The sequence below is a fragment of the Symsagittifera roscoffensis genome, chromosome 1, assembly GCF_963678635.1.
Source record: "Symsagittifera roscoffensis chromosome 1, txSymRosc1.1, whole genome shotgun sequence".
NCBI lineage: Eukaryota > Metazoa > Xenacoelomorpha > Acoela > Convolutidae > Symsagittifera > Symsagittifera roscoffensis.
Genome location: NC_087062.1, coordinates 12,130,449 through 12,148,659, shown reverse-complemented (window position 1 = coordinate 12,148,659; position 18,211 = coordinate 12,130,449). Strand labels below are relative to the sequence as shown.

The 18,211-nt window shown below is 37.7% G+C and overlaps 5 protein-coding genes across 5 annotated transcripts; all 5 read right to left on the bottom strand.

The window, feature by feature from the left end:
* Positions 1–246: 246 nt before the first annotated feature.
* LOC134846782 (uncharacterized) lies at positions 247–1,404 on the bottom strand. Its single transcript, XM_063864204.1, has one exon. The coding sequence runs from the start codon at positions 1,402–1,404 to the stop codon at positions 247–249; it is 1,158 nt and encodes a 385-aa protein (XP_063720274.1).
* Positions 1,405–1,767: 363 nt separating this feature from the next.
* Positions 1,768–4,729, bottom strand: LOC134857309 (protein DPCD-like). Its single transcript, XM_063873701.1, has 3 exons — positions 4,364–4,729; positions 3,898–4,085; positions 1,768–3,487 (listed from the first exon to the last, which is right to left on the bottom strand). The coding sequence occupies exons 1-3, from the start codon at positions 4,561–4,563 to the stop codon at positions 3,162–3,164; spliced, it is 714 nt and encodes a 237-aa protein (XP_063729771.1). The 5' UTR covers positions 4,564–4,729; the 3' UTR covers positions 1,768–3,161.
* Positions 4,730–5,085: 356 nt separating this feature from the next.
* LOC134857307 (uncharacterized) lies at positions 5,086–10,926 on the bottom strand. Its single transcript, XM_063873699.1, has 2 exons — positions 7,538–10,926; positions 5,086–6,873 (listed from the first exon to the last, which is right to left on the bottom strand). Exons 1-2 carry the CDS (start codon positions 10,921–10,923, stop codon positions 5,172–5,174), a joined length of 5,088 nt encoding a protein of 1,695 aa, XP_063729769.1. The 5' UTR covers positions 10,924–10,926; the 3' UTR covers positions 5,086–5,171.
* Positions 10,927–13,417: 2,491 nt separating this feature from the next.
* On the bottom strand, positions 13,418–13,831 carry LOC134846695 (prefoldin subunit 4-like). Its single transcript, XM_063864109.1, has one exon. The coding sequence runs from the start codon at positions 13,829–13,831 to the stop codon at positions 13,418–13,420; it is 414 nt and encodes a 137-aa protein (XP_063720179.1).
* A 272-nt stretch (positions 13,832–14,103) lies between these two features.
* LOC134857306 (uncharacterized) lies at positions 14,104–18,186 on the bottom strand. Its single transcript, XM_063873698.1, has 3 exons — positions 17,951–18,186; positions 14,855–15,004; positions 14,104–14,682 (listed from the first exon to the last, which is right to left on the bottom strand). The coding sequence occupies exons 1-3, from the start codon at positions 18,135–18,137 to the stop codon at positions 14,348–14,350; spliced, it is 672 nt and encodes a 223-aa protein (XP_063729768.1). The 5' UTR covers positions 18,138–18,186; the 3' UTR covers positions 14,104–14,347.
* Between the last annotated feature and the right edge of the window lie 25 nt (positions 18,187–18,211).

The window sequence follows — 18,211 nt, the reverse complement described above, 5'->3', positions numbered from 1 at the left end:
TCAGGATTCAATCAAAGTTTCCTATTAAACTGAATTAAATTGAACAAAAAGTTCTAATTATTTTACTCCTGGTGGTTATAATCCGCGCAAATTCAAAACATGCTGACATGCTAAATTGGGTTTCAAAAAATTGTCTTGATGTAGCTTCTAGAAATCGATGAGTCCACGCTAAGTTGACTTTCCTTTGAAAAACCTTTCAATGTTTTCCTTTCAACGTTGCCTTCAAAAAAGGTTCTTTTCGTTAAGCTAAGGTTCCTTCAAAGGCTCTGGTGGTTTCTTCGCTGATAGATCGGATGCTGTTGTTGTCGTATTAGTTGACGTGGAATGTGGAGTTGCTCCTGCTGTTACGTAATTGTGATTCAATTCCGAGCTTGAACTAGACTTGTCATCTTCAGATACTTTTTTTTCTTTAATCTGAGAACCCTCTCCTGTATTTGAGTAATCCCCACTGCTCGAAGAATCTCTCTTTAAACTATCGACACGTTGTGCAATACTAACCTGGCTAGAAGTTAAATCTTTCACTTCGTTACTTAATATTCCGATAGTCGAGGAAATGTTTTTGAATTTTCTTGAGATATCTGAGACATTGTTGGAAAGTAGAATTTGCAGCTGCCTGATAATCAAATCAGTTTTATTTAGTCTTCCTGTCAAGTTCAACTGAAGGTTGTTCACCAATTTCTGGGTGCCAGCAATCGAAGATTCCTGCTGTAGTTTCCACTCTGAAATTGACTCTTCGTTCTGGCTTGACTCCAAATTTGTAATTTTAGTTTCAATTGAGTTTATATTCGATGCCAAACTGGCTTTGAACTCATCAAACTTATCTTGAATTGAGGAAACTTCAGACAAGCCATCCAATTTCTCTCTCAGAGTTGGTAACTCTGTTTTCACTTCTGACATTGATTTTGACATAAAGTTTGACTTCTCAGATAGGTTGCCAATTTGGTCCTTTATAGGCTGCATAGCTATGGTAAGTTGGGACAAAGCGTCCAAGTTGGTATTGACATCGCTTTCTAACTTCAGGAGTCTATTTGCGATGTCGTCGTATTTGTGCTGCATTGACAGAAGACTCCAGAACAAGTAGATGCACAGCAGAAATGAGGCTGAGAAAATAAAAACTGAGCATAAAAATGACCCAGAGCAAGCACTGTTCGCATTGTTCTGTTTTGTCCCAACTACGGTTCCGTTTCTCCTCGACCTCTGAGTGTTCGATGTTTGTATTTCTTCTTCTTCCTCTTCAGTCGAGCTTTGCGAGTTTACAATTAATAGAGACGACGAATCTTTACTGAAAGGACTTCCGTTGGCCGATCCATTGCGACCTAGTTTCATCAACGCGTCTAGTTCTCGACGCTTCTTCATGCGTTTGGCCTGAGATTGGAGGGTTCCGGGCGACTGTGCGTGATTCATAGAGCTGTTTGAAGTACCCCTGCCGATGACTGCATCGGAGAATCCGTTGCTGTTCAGCTTCCGCTTCAATGGATCCAGCTTCCTAGGGTTCCCGTTAGGAAATCTTTGTTACAGACACGAATATTGAACAGCTCTACATCGAACCCGTTCTAGTTCAAATAGTGATCAAGGTCGATTTCACGTTGACATTGAAAGCATATCAAACCAGTCCTGGTGTACAAAAGACTTATCTGAAGCGAATTCAATGTATGAGCAATTTAAAACCAACATTCGTCAGTGAAGTTAGTCTGAGTCAATAATCGATCTATGTAGGTAACAAATCAACTTTTGGCGACTTCGAGATTCAAAAATCTACGTACAAAATTGAGAAAACAAAATATCTGAATGCAATATACAACTTTACAATTTACATCATCATGATATCAAATCAATTTGACTAAGAACAACCGTACGTTACAGCAGTGACACGCCGGCTATATGAAGAAAAACGCTAAATTGAACTTAAAATGCATCGCGATTAATTTAATTAAAGTAGCCGCAAAAACGCGCCAGAAATGACCGTTTTTTTTCGGTCGTTGCAAATGATCTGTTGCGTTCGGTCACAACTGTTTCAAATTTATGACTCACTATGATCCGGCCTTTCGAAATTAAAAACTTAGCCAACTTACAATGAATGCAAGGAAACAGAAAAAAAGCAAACAAACCTTCGAAGTTCAAAATAAAAATATATATGGGCACGGTTTAAAAGCTCTTTTAATATCTCAAGAACAATTTATTATTGAGACTTTTTTTTGATAAAATTAGAAGTCCGTCACCTTTTCCGTTGCAGCTGCCTGATAATCAAATCAGTTTTATTTCACCAAGGTTGTTCACCAATTTCTGGGTGCCAGCAATTGCCGCTTTGCTGTTCGATAGTGGAGTTTGGCTTCGTTTTAACAATGGAAATGAACTGAACTTGAAAGCCAAAATTCAAACCACGAAAATCCAAATTTGAGAAAAATCAAACTTAAGATTTTCCCGAAAAAAAAATCATAATAAACAATCATCACGCCTTATATAAGAATCTTCAATACGTTTATCGACATCGACTCTTAATAAGGAATAATTAGGTGAAGCGAGAACATCTGCGCATTTCAGTAAAAAATACAAAGAGGTATGAACAAGATAATTTTTGGTTTAAAAGTCTTCATATTGTTGGGGAAAAGAAACACTAGCTCCCGGTAGGGACGGAGGACACCAAAAACGCACTTTTTGTGAAAACCCATAAATTGGATGTGGCGCGACATATTTGTTGGACTAAAACGCGCCTCTATGTTACACTGGGAGACCCAAAAGATTCACAACGATTCAGCAAGCATCTACGATAAAGCAATAAAATGGGTGACTTGTTGTCAAAATCGAACGCGAAATTATCTATGAACTTTTTTCTCCTAGTGGTTTTATTTTGCAGCACAGAAAAGAAAATTAATTTCGCGGACAAGCGAGAAAACGGCAAAAGAAGCGAGGAAAGAAAACCCAAAAAAAGAGAAAAAATAATGAAAACTTGCCATCTGCCGGAATTGAACCACCGATCTGGAGACTACGAGTCTAAATGAGAACTTTTTAATGCAAGTTGGGTAATTAAAAATTTAGTCCGTAATACAACACTACACTCGGTCTAGCTGGCGTGTGTAAAAAATATATCTGACACCGCCTCATCGACAACCTCGTTCAGAGCCAACAGTTCAAAGACCCAAGTAGCTTACAACTTAGTTACACTACTGCTGTGCACAATCACCGGGAGCACCGCCGGCTGCGTCACCAGCCGCTGGAAGACTCTTTAGCTTTGCATACACTTTCTTTTCATGCTCTAAGACTTCTGCTGGCTTCCGATAATGCACCACTAAGGTGTTATTACTATGTGCAAATCTGAGGTTACTAGGGTTCAACTTCAGAGTGAGTCTGTCCATTTCGGGCACTGAAAGTTTCTTGAAGTACTTCTTGTTGCTAGTTCTCACTATTATTTTGTTCTCTTCTGTATTAACTGTCACATCGTAGATATCTAGGGGGTAAGTCAGGTTGCGGATTCTCCATTCGAAATTGTCTGAACAGCAGAAAATCGATGGATTAGATGAAAAATTCTACAAGGCGTGTAGGGAAAGATCAGATTTAGGTTTCGTTATACATTAAATCAAACCTAGTTCAGCTAGAATTGCAAAAATACTACCAAAATCTGATCACATTTTAAACTGCAACAATTCCATTGAAAATATCGATAACAGATTCAAAACAAAGCAAAAATAACTTTGAAGAACTTCACTTGACCACATTTCTTCATTAGGCTTCAAAAATTGATTGTTCATATAAACACGTTCTTTTCTGTCAACAGCATGATCGTATTTTTTGCGGATTATGAAGAATTTTTGCATCTATTGAGCAATTGAATCAGAAAGTAAATTTTCTTGAAACCAACGCACCCCCCCCCCCCCGTTTTCACTAACTTTATCTACTAACCCTTTGTGTTTCTGGCCACACAGATAGGATTCGAGTTACTCTCGTAAAGGTCTAGACTGTTTCCACCCGGCAGATCGGCCGAAGCGACTGACTTAAGAGCGTCCTCGCCTATTTCGTAATCCCACACTCTCGGAGCACCTCCAAGAGTACTTTTCCTCCTCCATTTGCGAAGCAGCAGCAGACCATTTCTAAATCCGACATCATCTAACAAATTAAGACTCCAAATGGTTCATGTCTATTTTGACTCGCCAGAGCAGACCAAAAACTCATCGTCAAAGTCTTCCAAATCTTAATGATTTTCAGCTTCGTTCGGTTGATAATTTTAACGAACACATCTAAATTAATATTTACTCTATTTGATCGATTAACAAATGTGAACGAGTGAGTAAGAGACTTAAATGTTAACTCGAATTCTCTGATTTCTTAATTTAGGCGCGATCAGAACAAACCACAACTTGCACACTACCTGGCATCGTATTCTTCTGCCATTTCTGTGCTGGCATCGATCTGAAAGTGTGCTTTGAGTTTGTTGTCTTGATTCAGACATGTAATCTTGGCATTCATCAGCTGCTCCTGCCACGCGCCTGACGCCATTTTAACACTGAAAAGATCACCTGATATTCCCAGTGAGCTATTCTGCTTTGAAATTCCCAGTGAACTTGACATTCTGCTTTGAAATTGATACCACAGCCAAATCAAACACCGCTGAAAATGAGATGCCAGGCTAATCAGTATGAGCGAAATTGAGACGATTTAACTAAGTTCTAATTGAGAAGACAAGACGCAAACAATTACATTTCCATCATAAAAATTCTGTCTTAACTGTCTTGTCACTAATAGCTTTATTGTCGGGATTTCAAATTGACTGTATTGACCGATTTCTTTTTAACCGAGCTGTCTATACGCCATTTGAATACGCATTGGGCTAACCTGATGGTATAAGTCAAACCTTTTGATAACTTCCTTGTTTCAAGCTCTGGTTCAAATTATAGGAAATAAAGACTTGCAATACTTAAATTTCAATCCATAACTGTTCAATCAAACAATACTTTAAATTTAACTAATCAATCTTTGAATCTTGTTAACTACCCCCCCCCCCACCCCCCTGGTAACGAATCACCGTCCCCTATAAAGAAAAAATTAAATAGTTCCGTCTATACAACATTTCAATCTTGTAATGAATTGGTCTCCTTTTGCAAAAGGGGGGGTAGTTAGCAAGATCCCAAACTTTTGAAAAATCTAACACAACAATTTATTTATACTTCAAAATTAAATCACTCAAGGGACTTAATATTAAGATTTGGCAGGCCATAGACAACTGGCGCATGGCCAGTCGCTACTGGAAACTTCACAACATTCTTCAAACTTTTCAAGGTCAACGACAAAGTCGTTTTCTTCATTTCAATTTCAATTTCAGTTTTAGCTTTGTTCTCATCTCCCTCTTGTAAATTGAACACGCGTTTTAACAACCCCACCGTGAACAAATCTATTTCTCTATCAGTTACATGCCATAGATTGGCCACTATAGCCGGGGCTCCAGTGAGAAGAAAATCACACGGAATGTTATCTGGATCAACATTATCACTCAAAATCCGCAGAGATCCGCTCGAACAGCCAATTAGAAAAGCCACGCAGTTTAACTTTGGCATCTTTCCTCGCATTACCGAGGAGGGGTAGAACTTCGAGCCCGCTCCATGTCCACAATACAGGAAGAGATCACATGATTGGAGGTCATTTTGCACGTATTCTACACTTGGTTCTGATCCTATCACGCCAGTAATTTCAGCCTTGCTCTCTGTTTTAAGGTCGCGCAGAAAAGTCTCAAAGGTCAATTGGGTTTTTAAAAGGTCTCCGCTTGGGTTAACCAGATATTTCATGCTAGATACTTGATAATTATATCTTCTGTAATTACTATAATCTTCAAATTTCTGTGAAATTGTCTTATAATGATGAAGGAAGAAATCTAAACAAGGATAACGTCCGATTGATTTACTCAATAGGCAGTCCAAGTTCTCCCATGGCACGGTACTGAATTCCGAATCCACAATTAAAATCACACTTTCGATGTTTTTGAATTTCCTGTCAAATGCTGATTCCAGAGGCATCAGCTCTAAATTCAGACTCAACACCAAATGTCTCATTTTGTCTTCCGCTTCAAATCTCTGGGTCCAGTACACTTTGCGACTGATTGATGCGTCAATTTTCATACTTTCCTCCAACGCTACTGCGAATTTTCGAGTAAGAGCTTCCAAATTATCGAACTTCATTGAAAACTGCGGCTCATTTTTGGACATAACGCTAATGCATGAAAAGAGTTTCTGCTTTGTCACATGCATAATTGCCCAACTTTCAGGAATGTATCGCCAGATTTCAAACTGTTTAGGAAATGCTAAACTTTCCACTGCATTTTTTTGGCTCAGAAAAATCTGAAGACGTTCCAGTTGCCCAGGTGACGTTTCAGTGTGGCAAAATAGACATACATTGAAAAAAGTTGGATTTATCGCTCGCTCTGTTAACATCTGGTAGTCATTCTTATTTTTACCAGAAAACTTGATATTTCTCGTATCTCGCAACAATTTGAAGTCTCTGCTCTTGCTGATAATTTTGTACAAGCTGGCATTCCACTCTTCAAAAGGTTGACAAATCTCCATTCGACATGAACGAAGCCGTGAGCAGTAATTTGAATTGAAATCAATAACTCCATTAAAGCAATTTTTATCAGAAACTTTTTGAATTCCTGAAAACGCAGGAACTTTTTTGACATCGTCAACTTCGCTTAAAGAAGGTTCAACCAAATCAAGCATCAAATTCCGACACAATTTCGATCGCGTTCGCTTGGAAACATTTTTCGTTGTTCTGTTTTCTTTCGCTTGCTTTGTTCGAGTTTGACCTGACTGATTTTTCCTAGAGACTGTAGATGCTGGGCGATTTGATAACGAAAGACTTTCCAAGGCCTTGACGGTTTCGTCTTCCATGCTAAAGTATGAACAGTTAATTAAACCCTTTAGGAGCTTTGTATGTCACTTGGTATTACGAAAAATCTTTTTTTTTTTTGAAAATTTACGCGATTCGATATGTTTTTTTGCGCGATTCGATATGACATCTCCCTCCCCCACGGTTGGTCTTGCACTGAGCTGGCCAGGGCAACCTTAACAGATGTATTGACGTCTTTCACTATTTAAAGATTATGTTCATATTACTACAATGCAGTTATAATTTTGAGAGCAACAAAAATTATATTATAATTTCCGCCGACAAAAAACGACCAACTTTTGGAGTTAAAATGCAAACTGCGGGATTCTGATAAGCTGAAGATTGTTCTTCAATTAAATAAATAGGTGAAGTCCTTAGAAGGACCAAATGCCCGAAAATTATGCAAGCCAGTCAGAATTCAGTAATCAAAAGAGATGGATGCGAAGTCAGTCAGTTTTGGACACTTTAAAGGACGATGATTAGCAGAAAATTTTCGTTAATACGGTGCTTGTCATGAGAATAGTTCACAAATTGATTGAGGGGGAAGATTTTTAGATGGGTCCAAAAATTTAAAAATCGAAAGTATCAACCTTGAATTCAGATATCGTATTTTATCGACCAGTCAATAAACTTCGACTTTTCGGTGACCGTGGTCCAGTGATCTTACCTGAGAGGGTCCTCTTCACTGTTCTCCATTTTTTTCAGACACTCCATTATCGCCTCCGCTGCTGTTTTAGTACTTGCATGGCTAAACATGGTGTACTTTTCAATACTCGGCACTTTTCCGTAGCAATGATAAGTCCCCACAAATGAACTTATCTTTTCTTCATCAATACCAATTTCTCCTGTTTGCACATTTCCAGGCTCAAAAAACAAGGCTTCAATCGCAGAGCAATGATGATGTATTTTTTCATTGTAGAGTAGTGTCAAGTTTCCTTGATAGCAGTCAAACTTATTCTTTTCAGATTGGCTCCAAGGCAAGGCTTTCAACAGTGAAACCACTACAGTGATGTTATCAAACATTGGCAAGTTACAACAACTCGAACATAAGCAGCTTTTCTCGTGGTTTACTCGTTCAACCAACTTCATTACTTTGATTTCGGGAAGTCCTTCACTCAAAGTGGTTTGGGGTTTGAGGAGTTTGCAGTCACCGAGTTCAGTTTTAACATAGACGTCTGAAGCTTCGAAACTCACTTGGTCTTCCTGTTTCAAGTAAATGTTCGAGCACTTAACAAGCATTTCGTAGCTTTTGTCAAAAATGCTCACGTACGCGTACGAGTAAAAAGATTCCAGAAACGCCTTAGCTACAAACATATCTCGTATTGGTTTACTCTGACTCGCCGAAACAAAATTCTCACCCGTCACAAAATTATCGTACGATTTGCAAACATCAATCAAGCCGACCGATTTTATCATGTGACTCAGTTGACTATAACTCTGAAACGCAACTCCAGGTACCATTAACCCGCATATCGGTTGCCTGGCTTTGACGTTGAAAAACAAGGGCATGACTGTCCTTTCTGTAGAGTTGGGGTCAAAGTTACACGATCTACGAGTCAAACTCTTCCAGTATTTAAACACTTCTGTCTTCCATTTCGCAAAGAACATATATTCTGGCTTCCCACTGGCATCCGACTCTAGTACACTCGCATCAATAGACGAGAACTCCGTTTCGGATAGAAGGTCTACCAGAAAGTCAACAGCTAGAGAAGATTTGAAGAAAATCCAAGGTTGCGTTTGATTCAAATTAATCATTGCTATCACTTTCTCAATTACTTCTAGGACATTTTTCTGTTTTGTGAAAGCTTCGACCTTCAGATCAACAAAGAGTGACACAAAATCATCAAAGGGCATTTCGACGCCCGAATGTTGAAAATGTTTCAAGTTAATTGAAAACTTCAGACATAGCGAGATACTTCCACAATTCAAAGCCGAACAAAATCCGAAAAAGGTCGAAAACGCCACAAGCTTAGAGACGTCTTCAAGCTCATCGTCAGATTTCAGCAATGCATTTTTTTTACTGCAAAGTTCCTTAGCTTTCGAAGAAATTGTGGCCCAGAAATAAAGAGCATGCAACTTAAGACCCCAGAACTCAAATATACAGGCTACATTAACACACAACACCAACACTGGTACAGAAAGTAGGTTAAAAAGACAGTGCAATTTCTTCTTAGATCTGAAAACTTCGAGAATGTTTTCGAGGACATCACCAGGAATTACTTCCTCTGCTAGATTCTCTACCTTTGTACCCTGATTGGTACCATCTAGAAAATGAGCAACTATTTGCATTAGTGAAAGCACCCACTTGGAATTCTCACAGCTAATCTTTCGACTGAATTTTCCGACCATTTCTCGGCACCATTCGCTTATGGAATCCGAACTCCCGATATCGTAATTGTTTAAACGTTGGTTCAGCATGAAGGCAACTAATTCGACAGCTTCAAAAGAGGACAACACTTCCATTTTCAGCAAGTTTTTGACCTCATCCACGACTCTGTATCCTTCGACAGCACTGAATGATCCAACAATTGACCAATTAAAAATTTGAACAACAAATTTTTTTAACCACTTCTTCGAGCTGCAATTTAAAATTGTCTGGTTCATATCTTTACGGATAATCGGGATGTCAAAATCTGCCACACGTTGTAATACGCCCCAGCATTTAGAGTACGCAGCACATAACTCTTCGTCGAAACAATTTTCTGGCGTTTTTTCTAGAACTAAAGATATAATTTGCATACGATAAAATTCTCCAATTCCATCGTCTAAAATTTTGAATTGACTGATTGTTTTCAGCTGCGAGGAAATATTCAAAGCAATTTCTTGGCATTTTTTCTTATTTGGGGTTACTGATTTATCAAGGAGGTCCAGCCTGAAATGAGCAATCTGCGTGAATAAAGTCTTGGACTTATCATCAATTGGCTTCTTTGCCTGACAAAATTCAACTAGGCTTCTCCATATAGCTTGACCTAAACCAGACAAGTTCTTACATAATTGAGACTCCACGGAATCTTTTTCAGAGTGAAGCTCGACTAAAAGGTCCTTCAACGTTTCCAGCTGCCCATTCAAGAACTTAATCGATTTGTCGCCGAATTGGATTTGTTCAAAAACCACCTCTAAATCATTCATGAGACGAGCCACCAATTTATTGTACAAACTAATACACGCGTTTTTGAAATAAGACTCGTACGTTCCGAGTTTATCCCGCAGTTTTATTACCAATTGGCAAAACACAATCGAATACTCTATATTGCGTATAAAGTGACCGCCGTGACCTTCTTCTGAGCCGCTTAATGAGAAGCCTACAGCACGGTTGAAATAGTTCATGATTGCAACAAGTTTCAAAACCGAATCCATTTCCATATACTGTTTATCATTAACAAAATCGCGAATGTTCCGAGCAATCAAAGCTGGCAAAAATAATGGACAAAATCGACCTAGAGACAACTGTTTTACATTGAAACGCATTTCACGGCCCATATCTTGAGAGTCAATTCTCGACACTAAAGAACAAAGCACCGCATACATGACTCGCACGTTGCTTTCTCGTTTGTCATTGAGGAAACTTTTCTGAGAGCTGACCTCAAAGCAGAAACTGACAAAATCGGAGTATGTTTTATGAACAACGTCTTCATTTGGAGACAGATTGTCGATTTTCTCAAACAACTGAGACCAGACAATTACAAACTTTAAAGTCGCCAATTTATCAAAAAGAACCATTAATTTGGCCAGCAAGAACATCAAATTCAGTTTGGCTTCTGTCGAAATAACTCCGTCAATCAAATTATATTTCGACAACTCAAAGAGTAATTTTTCTCCGCAGTAGTTGCACAATTTGTTAAGAGCCATGTCGTCTAAATTGTCAATGATCAAAGCTAACTTAGAAAAAAAATCGTCGAATAAGCGCAGTACGTCCGAACAGTATTCTCTATCTGCAGTCAGGCTCTCGTTCGCGTGATTAGAAAAACAAGATGTAATTTTCTTTGCAATTGATATCACTGATTCGTCGCAAGAGCTTTGCGAAGCTCCAGCTCGTTTCTTGTTTGCGTTCATTTCTAATCTGAAAAAAAATCTAGGTTCTTATGACAACTATCAACTTCTCAGCACTTCAGCAGGAAAAAAAACTCAGCTGGAAAAATGAATTCAGGAAAAAAAGTTAGTTTTTCTATTGAGTTTTTTCTTAATTTGAGTTGTATCTTGAAATTCTTTTATTAGTTACGAGAAAACTGGATCAAAACGTAATTTCTTCAACTTAATTTGCTAAAATCTGCTTTTGAAAACAAAACTCTCAAGCTTAATTTTGCCCCATTTTCGGCTTCATTCTCGAAAAACATATTTTGCCATTCTTTTATAAAAAAAAATTGAAATGCAATCTTCGAGTCATAGATATAATAACGAGCTCGAACAAATCACATGATCCGTAGAAAAATACAGGATCAAAACGTTACATTTTAGCTCTGCTGGGAAATTTTAAAATAGACATCCACTTATGTATCTAAAAGAATTGAAGTTTTTTTTGCGCCATTTTAACCTTTATAATAGAAGGGTGTCCCACTCTTTAACCCCACGGTATTTTACCCCCTATATTTACACCCCCTATATCATACTCCCGTAACATGATAACCCCCACAACAATTTAACCCCCTTTTAATGGCAATAATTTGTTTCAAATCAAGTCCTTTTTATAAGCACAGGAGTAGTCCAATTAAGTTTACTAATTGAGGCCTGAAAAGCTAGTCCTAATTCACTTGATGCCTCTAGCATCTCAAAACTAATTGCATTTCGATTAGTTAGAGAAATAATCCCTCACTCACGCGTTGAAAACAGATATCCTACATGATGCTAATTGAAGGCAACAAAAGAACGTTTGTAAGTTTTACAAAAAATCATACTGCCTTTAAACATTGTTACACCACTCTATCAGATCAGATATAATGTTTGAAGCGTCATTTCATTTCACTTTATCTTCGAAAAGACAAACAAATGCTAGTGGTATCAGGCCACTAGTATAACCTTAAACGCAAAAACAAGACAACAACAAATTGGAACTGCTCGAAGTACCAAATCCATAAATGCCGAGCAACAGCAATTACGGATGGAGAATACTTTATTGAAACGAGGGGTCAACATAATCACGATATTTCCACGGGCAAACCTGATGCTCGACTAGTTTTGGAAAACATCAAGGATCTAAGCGATAGTAAAAACCCAACCGTCGCAGTCGCAAGTAAGTTTCACTTTGATTCTAACAATTGGTATTAAAAAGGCGTTAAATTGTAGTGGGGTTATCTAATTTCGGGGTTATATGAGAGGGGGTTAAGAAAAAAGGGGTTACAAAACACGGGGTGATAAGCTTGGGAACCATAATAGAAGAACGTAACTTGCCAACCATTTAGCAAATACCTTTGAACTCAAAGAAAACAAAAGTAAAATCACTAAAACACACATTTGAGCAAGTTTTAGAAAATATGGTAGTTTTTAAGCAAATGTAGAAAAAAAGCGGAAGCGTATATTTTCATTTTTTTTAAATGATGTAGTCTGCACAAAAAAAATTATTAGAATAAGTCGCGCATTCGAGTGTAAAACAATTCTAAAATAAACTCAAAAAACATTGCTAAATGGACTTTTTAATTTAGATTTTAGAAAAGGTGACAAAAATGGAAGACAACTTTTGGGTTGAAATATTTGCGGTTAAATTTTTGCCCTTATTAAAAAAAAACATAGCCAACAGGCAGTTGGATAAGAGTCATGAACGCAAGGAAACAAAAAAAATAATTTGATTTTTTGAAAAAAATCAGTTTTCGAATTTCCAAGTTAATAAATACGGACTTAAAGCTCTTTGAAATTCTAGAACAATTTGAGAAAACTGGATCAAAAAGTACTTTTTTTTTCATTCCGCTGGTAAATCTGAAAATTTAATTCCACAAGCGAAGTTGCGCCAAAAAAATATTGACACAAAGCGAAAAAAAAATATTGACAGAAGCAAAGCTGCGCTAAAAATCGGAAAAAGGAAAAATATAAAACGCAGGAAACTACCGTGTAAGAAAATCAGTTTCAAATAGTAAAATCTCGGAGTCGACAGAATTTGAGATCGCACGTCCTCCCAGGAGCCACTTGCTTTTACGCTTACCTTTTACTTTCACGCATACTTACACGGTGTCTTTTACTTTCACGCTTTCTTTATTCATAGATGACAGGCATGCGCTTTGGCCAAAATAAGCTTTGTTTTATACATAAATGAATTTAATGACTTCAAAAAAGTTGACAGATCTTAAATCACTACGCTTGCAAATTCTCATTGAGATAAAAATTGAGAAATCATTGATAAAAACGTGTTTTTTTCTTTGGCTCAAGAAATTTCCTGCTTCAAGCTTCATTTACAAGGAGTCTTATAATTCTCATCAAGTTTTAAATAGCAAGCTAAGCCAAACAAGCAAAGTTTGGCTGCCGTCATTTTGAATAAAAAGAAAAATACAATTGAACTATGACTTGGCTCATATTTTGTATGTACATCAAACTTTATCGCACAATATCAAAAAGATTCCCTTCAGTCGGCTTCAGGGTCCAAATTAATCTGGTCTCCAAACTTTGAGTACAATTCACCCTTCAATGTTTTCATTTCTGCCTCAAGTTCGCTTTTTTCTTCTAGTCTTCCTTTTTTCTTCTCTTCTAATTCTATCTTTTCCACTTCCAACCGACTGTTTGCATCTGCGAAAGTGAAGTTAAAGAAAACATCTCCAACTCTGTAAGGTATTACATCACCTTCTTCGCTAGTTAGTTCCAACTCTTCGATTGAACTTGCTGCTTCTTGGTAGTTTTCTAGCTCTCTGTCTTTATCGGCTACGTCGCTGCATATATCCACATGTTTTGTGTTCAATCTGGCAAATCTGTTGATTTTGTCCTGGTCTTCTTTCGTCACTGTCGAGGACTTCGAAGGCGCGGGTCTTTTCGCAGCTGACATTTTAATCACGGTCTGAAAAAAAATCTAGTCAAAATAGTACGGTCGGAAACACTGAAAACTAGAATTGAGAAAACAGGCCTGGTTGAGTAGAAAAAATGCTGTGACGAACAACGCGTCAAAAATTGCCTGAAAGATAAAGGAAGAACTTGATGCTCATAATAATAACGACTGTGAAAAAAAAAATTCGGCAGATTTTCCCTAATTTTTTAACTCAGTTTGAGCACCGCATTTCTGTCGCAACTTTAGATGATCTTTCAATCTACTAACAGCAGTTGTGAATATTTTTGATTTTCTGATTTTATCAAATAAGCAATAACAAACAACAAGATACAATTTAAAACCAAACTTAGTCTCTGTAATTTTGAATAAATTTATCAGCACTTAACTTGCGATTCAATTGCAATCTCATTTGCAAACGCTCTCTTCTAGTTCTGATATTCTGACATTGTCTTGATCTCATAGATTCTCTAATGACATTGACCTTCATGGCCCAACTGAATACCCAAAAGAAAGGACTCATCGTTTGCGCAACTTGATCCTCGGTGACTCTGTGCGATCAGAATTGCGAGACGAACTTGATGACAAGGAATCATGTGACCTTTTGGAACCCGAAGAACTTCCCACTACTTGTTCCACAACAAAAGCATCTTCCTTTGATCTCACAGAGCCCGACCGACTTCTAGTAGCTCCGTTTTTATCTGGTTCTTGCACATCAACCGTCTCTGATTTGCTTGATTTTGATGTTTCCTTCTTTAGCGAAGACACTTTTTCGTAAAGCAATTGAGTAAATTCGGAAGTTTCAGGCAACGAGAAATCGACAACATCACGTGGCTTGAAAGGCAAGTTATCCGCTGAAAGAACACTAAAATTATTGATCCAAGACTCAATTCCTGCTTCGAGTTCATTTTAGAGTGTTTGTACAGCTTTGGTCTCAAATTAGAGTATCCTTTCTTCGACAATAAAAAAATCACTTTAGCTTTGACGAATAAACGCATTTGAAGAATTTCATATATCTTAACTTACTGATATGCGCCTCGACTTTGTTCACGTCGTAGAGGAAGTGAATAAATTTCCACACTTCTTCAGGCGAGACCTCTTCGTCACAAATCTCCTTCATCCTCCTGCAGATGGCCAACACTCTCCAGTGACGCAAACAGCCGACCGGCTTCAAACCTATCAAACGAATTTAATGGGTCAGAACAAATTTTGAAACAAATACAAATCAGAATAGCCGGTTGCTTCGCAAGTAGCACAGAACGCTCCGATCACAGTTCTCTTTGAAAAAATACAAATCAGAATAGCCGGTTGCTTCGCAAGTAGCACAGAATGCTCCGATCACAGTTCTCTTTGAAAAAATACAAATCAGAATAGCCGGTTGCTTCGCATGTAGCACAGAATGCTCCGATCACAGTTCTCTTTGAAAAAATACAAATCAGAATAGCCGGTTGCTTCGCAAGTAGCACAGAATGCTCCGATCACAGTTCTCTTTGAAAAAATACAAATCAGAATAGCCGGTTGCTTCGCATGTAGCACAGAATGCTCCGATCACAGTTCTCTTTGAAAAAATACAAATCAGAATAGCCGGTTGCTTCGCAAGTAGCACAGAATGCTCCGATCACAGTTCTCTTTGAAAAAATACAAATCAGAATAGCCGGTTGCTTCGCATGTAGCACAGAATGCTCCGATCACAGTTCTCTTTGAAAAAATACAAATCAGAATAGCCGGTTGCTTCGCATGTAGCACAGAATGCTCCGATCACAGTTCTCTTTGAAAAAATACAAATCAGAATAGCCGGTTGCTTCGCATGTAGCACAGAATGCTCCGATCACAGTTCTCTTTGAAAAAATACAAATCAGAATAGCCGGTTGCTTCGCATGTAGCACAGAATGCTCCGATCACAGTTCTCTTTGAAAAAATACAAATCAGAATAGCCGGTTGCTTCGCATGTAGCACAGAATGCTCCGATCACAGTTCTTTTTGAAAAAATACAAATCAGAATAGCCGGTTGCTTCGCATGTAGCACAGAATGCTCCGATCACAGTTCTCTTTGAAAAAATACAAATCAGAATAGCCGGTTGCTTCGCATGTAGCACAGAATGCTCCGATCACAGTTCTCTTTGAAAAAATACAAATCAGAATAGCCGGTTGCTTCGCATGTAGCACAGAATGCTCCGATCACAGTTCTCTTTGTAATAAAGTGGAAAAAAATTTCAAACTGTAAAAGATAGCCGGTAGCATAGACTGTTCCGGCATAGAAATTATCTTTTTCTCAAGTTAGTGTCCTTTTGTGAGTGGTTTGAAGAGAGAACTACTCAAATGTGTAGACAGTTAGTGAATAAGGCTTAACCGATAGTTGTATTCAAAGTAACAAACAAAAAATGAAAAAAAAATACAAAAACAGTGTTCCAAAATTTCATCTATTGAAAAATCTTTTGAATATAATTTTACCTATAATTGAATCTAATTTTATCCATTTTGGCACAAAAATTTTCAAATTTTTCTACGAAACTTCCTGCAAAGAAAGCGCTAAAAGAAGCTTTTCAAACTAGTTTTCCTTTTGGTAAAATCAAGTTTTCTTAGCCTCTACGAGCAATTTTCATAAAAAGAAGGTTACTCGATCGCTTTAATCGCCAAAATTAGACAAAAACTCGAAAATTCGCAACCGGTTTTTCTAAAAACTCGGACAGCTTTCTGAACATATTTAATTTCGTTCGAATAACGGCCAGAAGGCCTTTAATGTGCTATTTGATTCAACCTATTCCGATGATCACTTGCGGTGCCTGATTTTTCCTGGAAAGAGAAAAAAAACTTAAAACAAACCCGAATACAAATGTCCTGACCAATTTCAATGGTCGGAAACAATAAGTGACGGAAAAATACCGTGAAAAAAGGATCGGGACAAATTTTTTTCCGTAGAACCAACGTTCTTTAGAGTAAATCAGATACCTCAAAAAGTAGCTTTTAAAGGGCCAAAAAAGAGAAAGCAAGAAAATATAAAGTATTGAGCTTTGAAAAAATAAACAGATCGATATCTTCTGGAATCTAACCTCAGTTATCGCAGATCCAATTTATCAAGTAAAGTAAAACGCCGTACACAACTGTGCCACTGACACTTACACACTAACCACTCAGCCACGGACGCTTAATTACTCACAAGCACTAGCCACAAATAAAGCTGAGAATAGATGCTATGAAATTTTCAATGCTACAGATCGTGATTATAGCAAGTGAACACTTTTAATGTGTACACTACGCTGCTCGCAAGTGTAAACAAAAGAAATTAATTGAACCTGAAAAAAGTCAAACCGCGAAAAATCAAATTTGAGTGTGCACAAGATTTGACTTTTTTCTAAAAAATGTCAAGATCTACATAAGTGTCTTCACTGCGTGCATTGACGACTTAATAATAAACTTTCGCACATACCTTAAGAGCTCGTACAAGGCAGGAATGGATGCGCCCTTTTTTAAGCCGATAAAACACTGGCTATCAATTTCACCAGACATATTTAATGTTGCACTCATTTACTGAAATAGAACACAGATGTTTCCAAGTTGCATTGAAAAGAAAGGAAAGATTATTAAGGATAAACGTTGCGCAAAGAAAAATAAAACATTTTCGAAGTCACATCTAAACATTTTCAGAATGAAATCAACGAAAACGACCGAAATCTCCATGATGATGCACATCGGATCCAACAAAACCTCGAGAACAGACCCCCTTAAAATATGTTATTAACATTTGACTCAGAGTCAAAACATGGCTCCAAAGAATCAACTTCTTAAGTGTCGCTTGAGTCAAGAGTGAGGAAGTGTAGTTCCTTCGGTAACACACAAAGAAGCCTTACTTTTAAACCGCTGTCTCGAAGCTGGAGAAACTTTCTGGAAAACCTTCATAGCAGCTCGCATCACGACCTAAGGGACTTTAAGAGGATTGAACCTTTTGACCTCGACAACATTTGATCTTTATTTGTCACACCAGATTTTGGTGGAAAAATACTCACTCGAAGCCATGTTCATTCTCACTTTCGGTGATCGGAACAAAAAGATTTTAATGGCTAGGCATGCTTGTAAGTAAAATTGCCAACGTAATTCCACTAAATTGTAAATTAAAACACCCACCTGTCATGCTCAGCATAAGGAACATCTGTTTTTTCACTGGCCAAGAGGCAATCATATTGATGGGTTGACTGACACAAGTGAGGTCGTCGGATGGATTGTTTTTAGTTACTGGACTCGGTGGCAAGATCGGAAACGAATAGCCACTGGATAGATATACAAATGTATCTTTTTCGGTCGAAGTTACCATTTTCCTCAACTATTTGACCCGTACAGTAACTGATGATACTATCATACTTTTCTCTGAAAAAATTTCCTTAATTC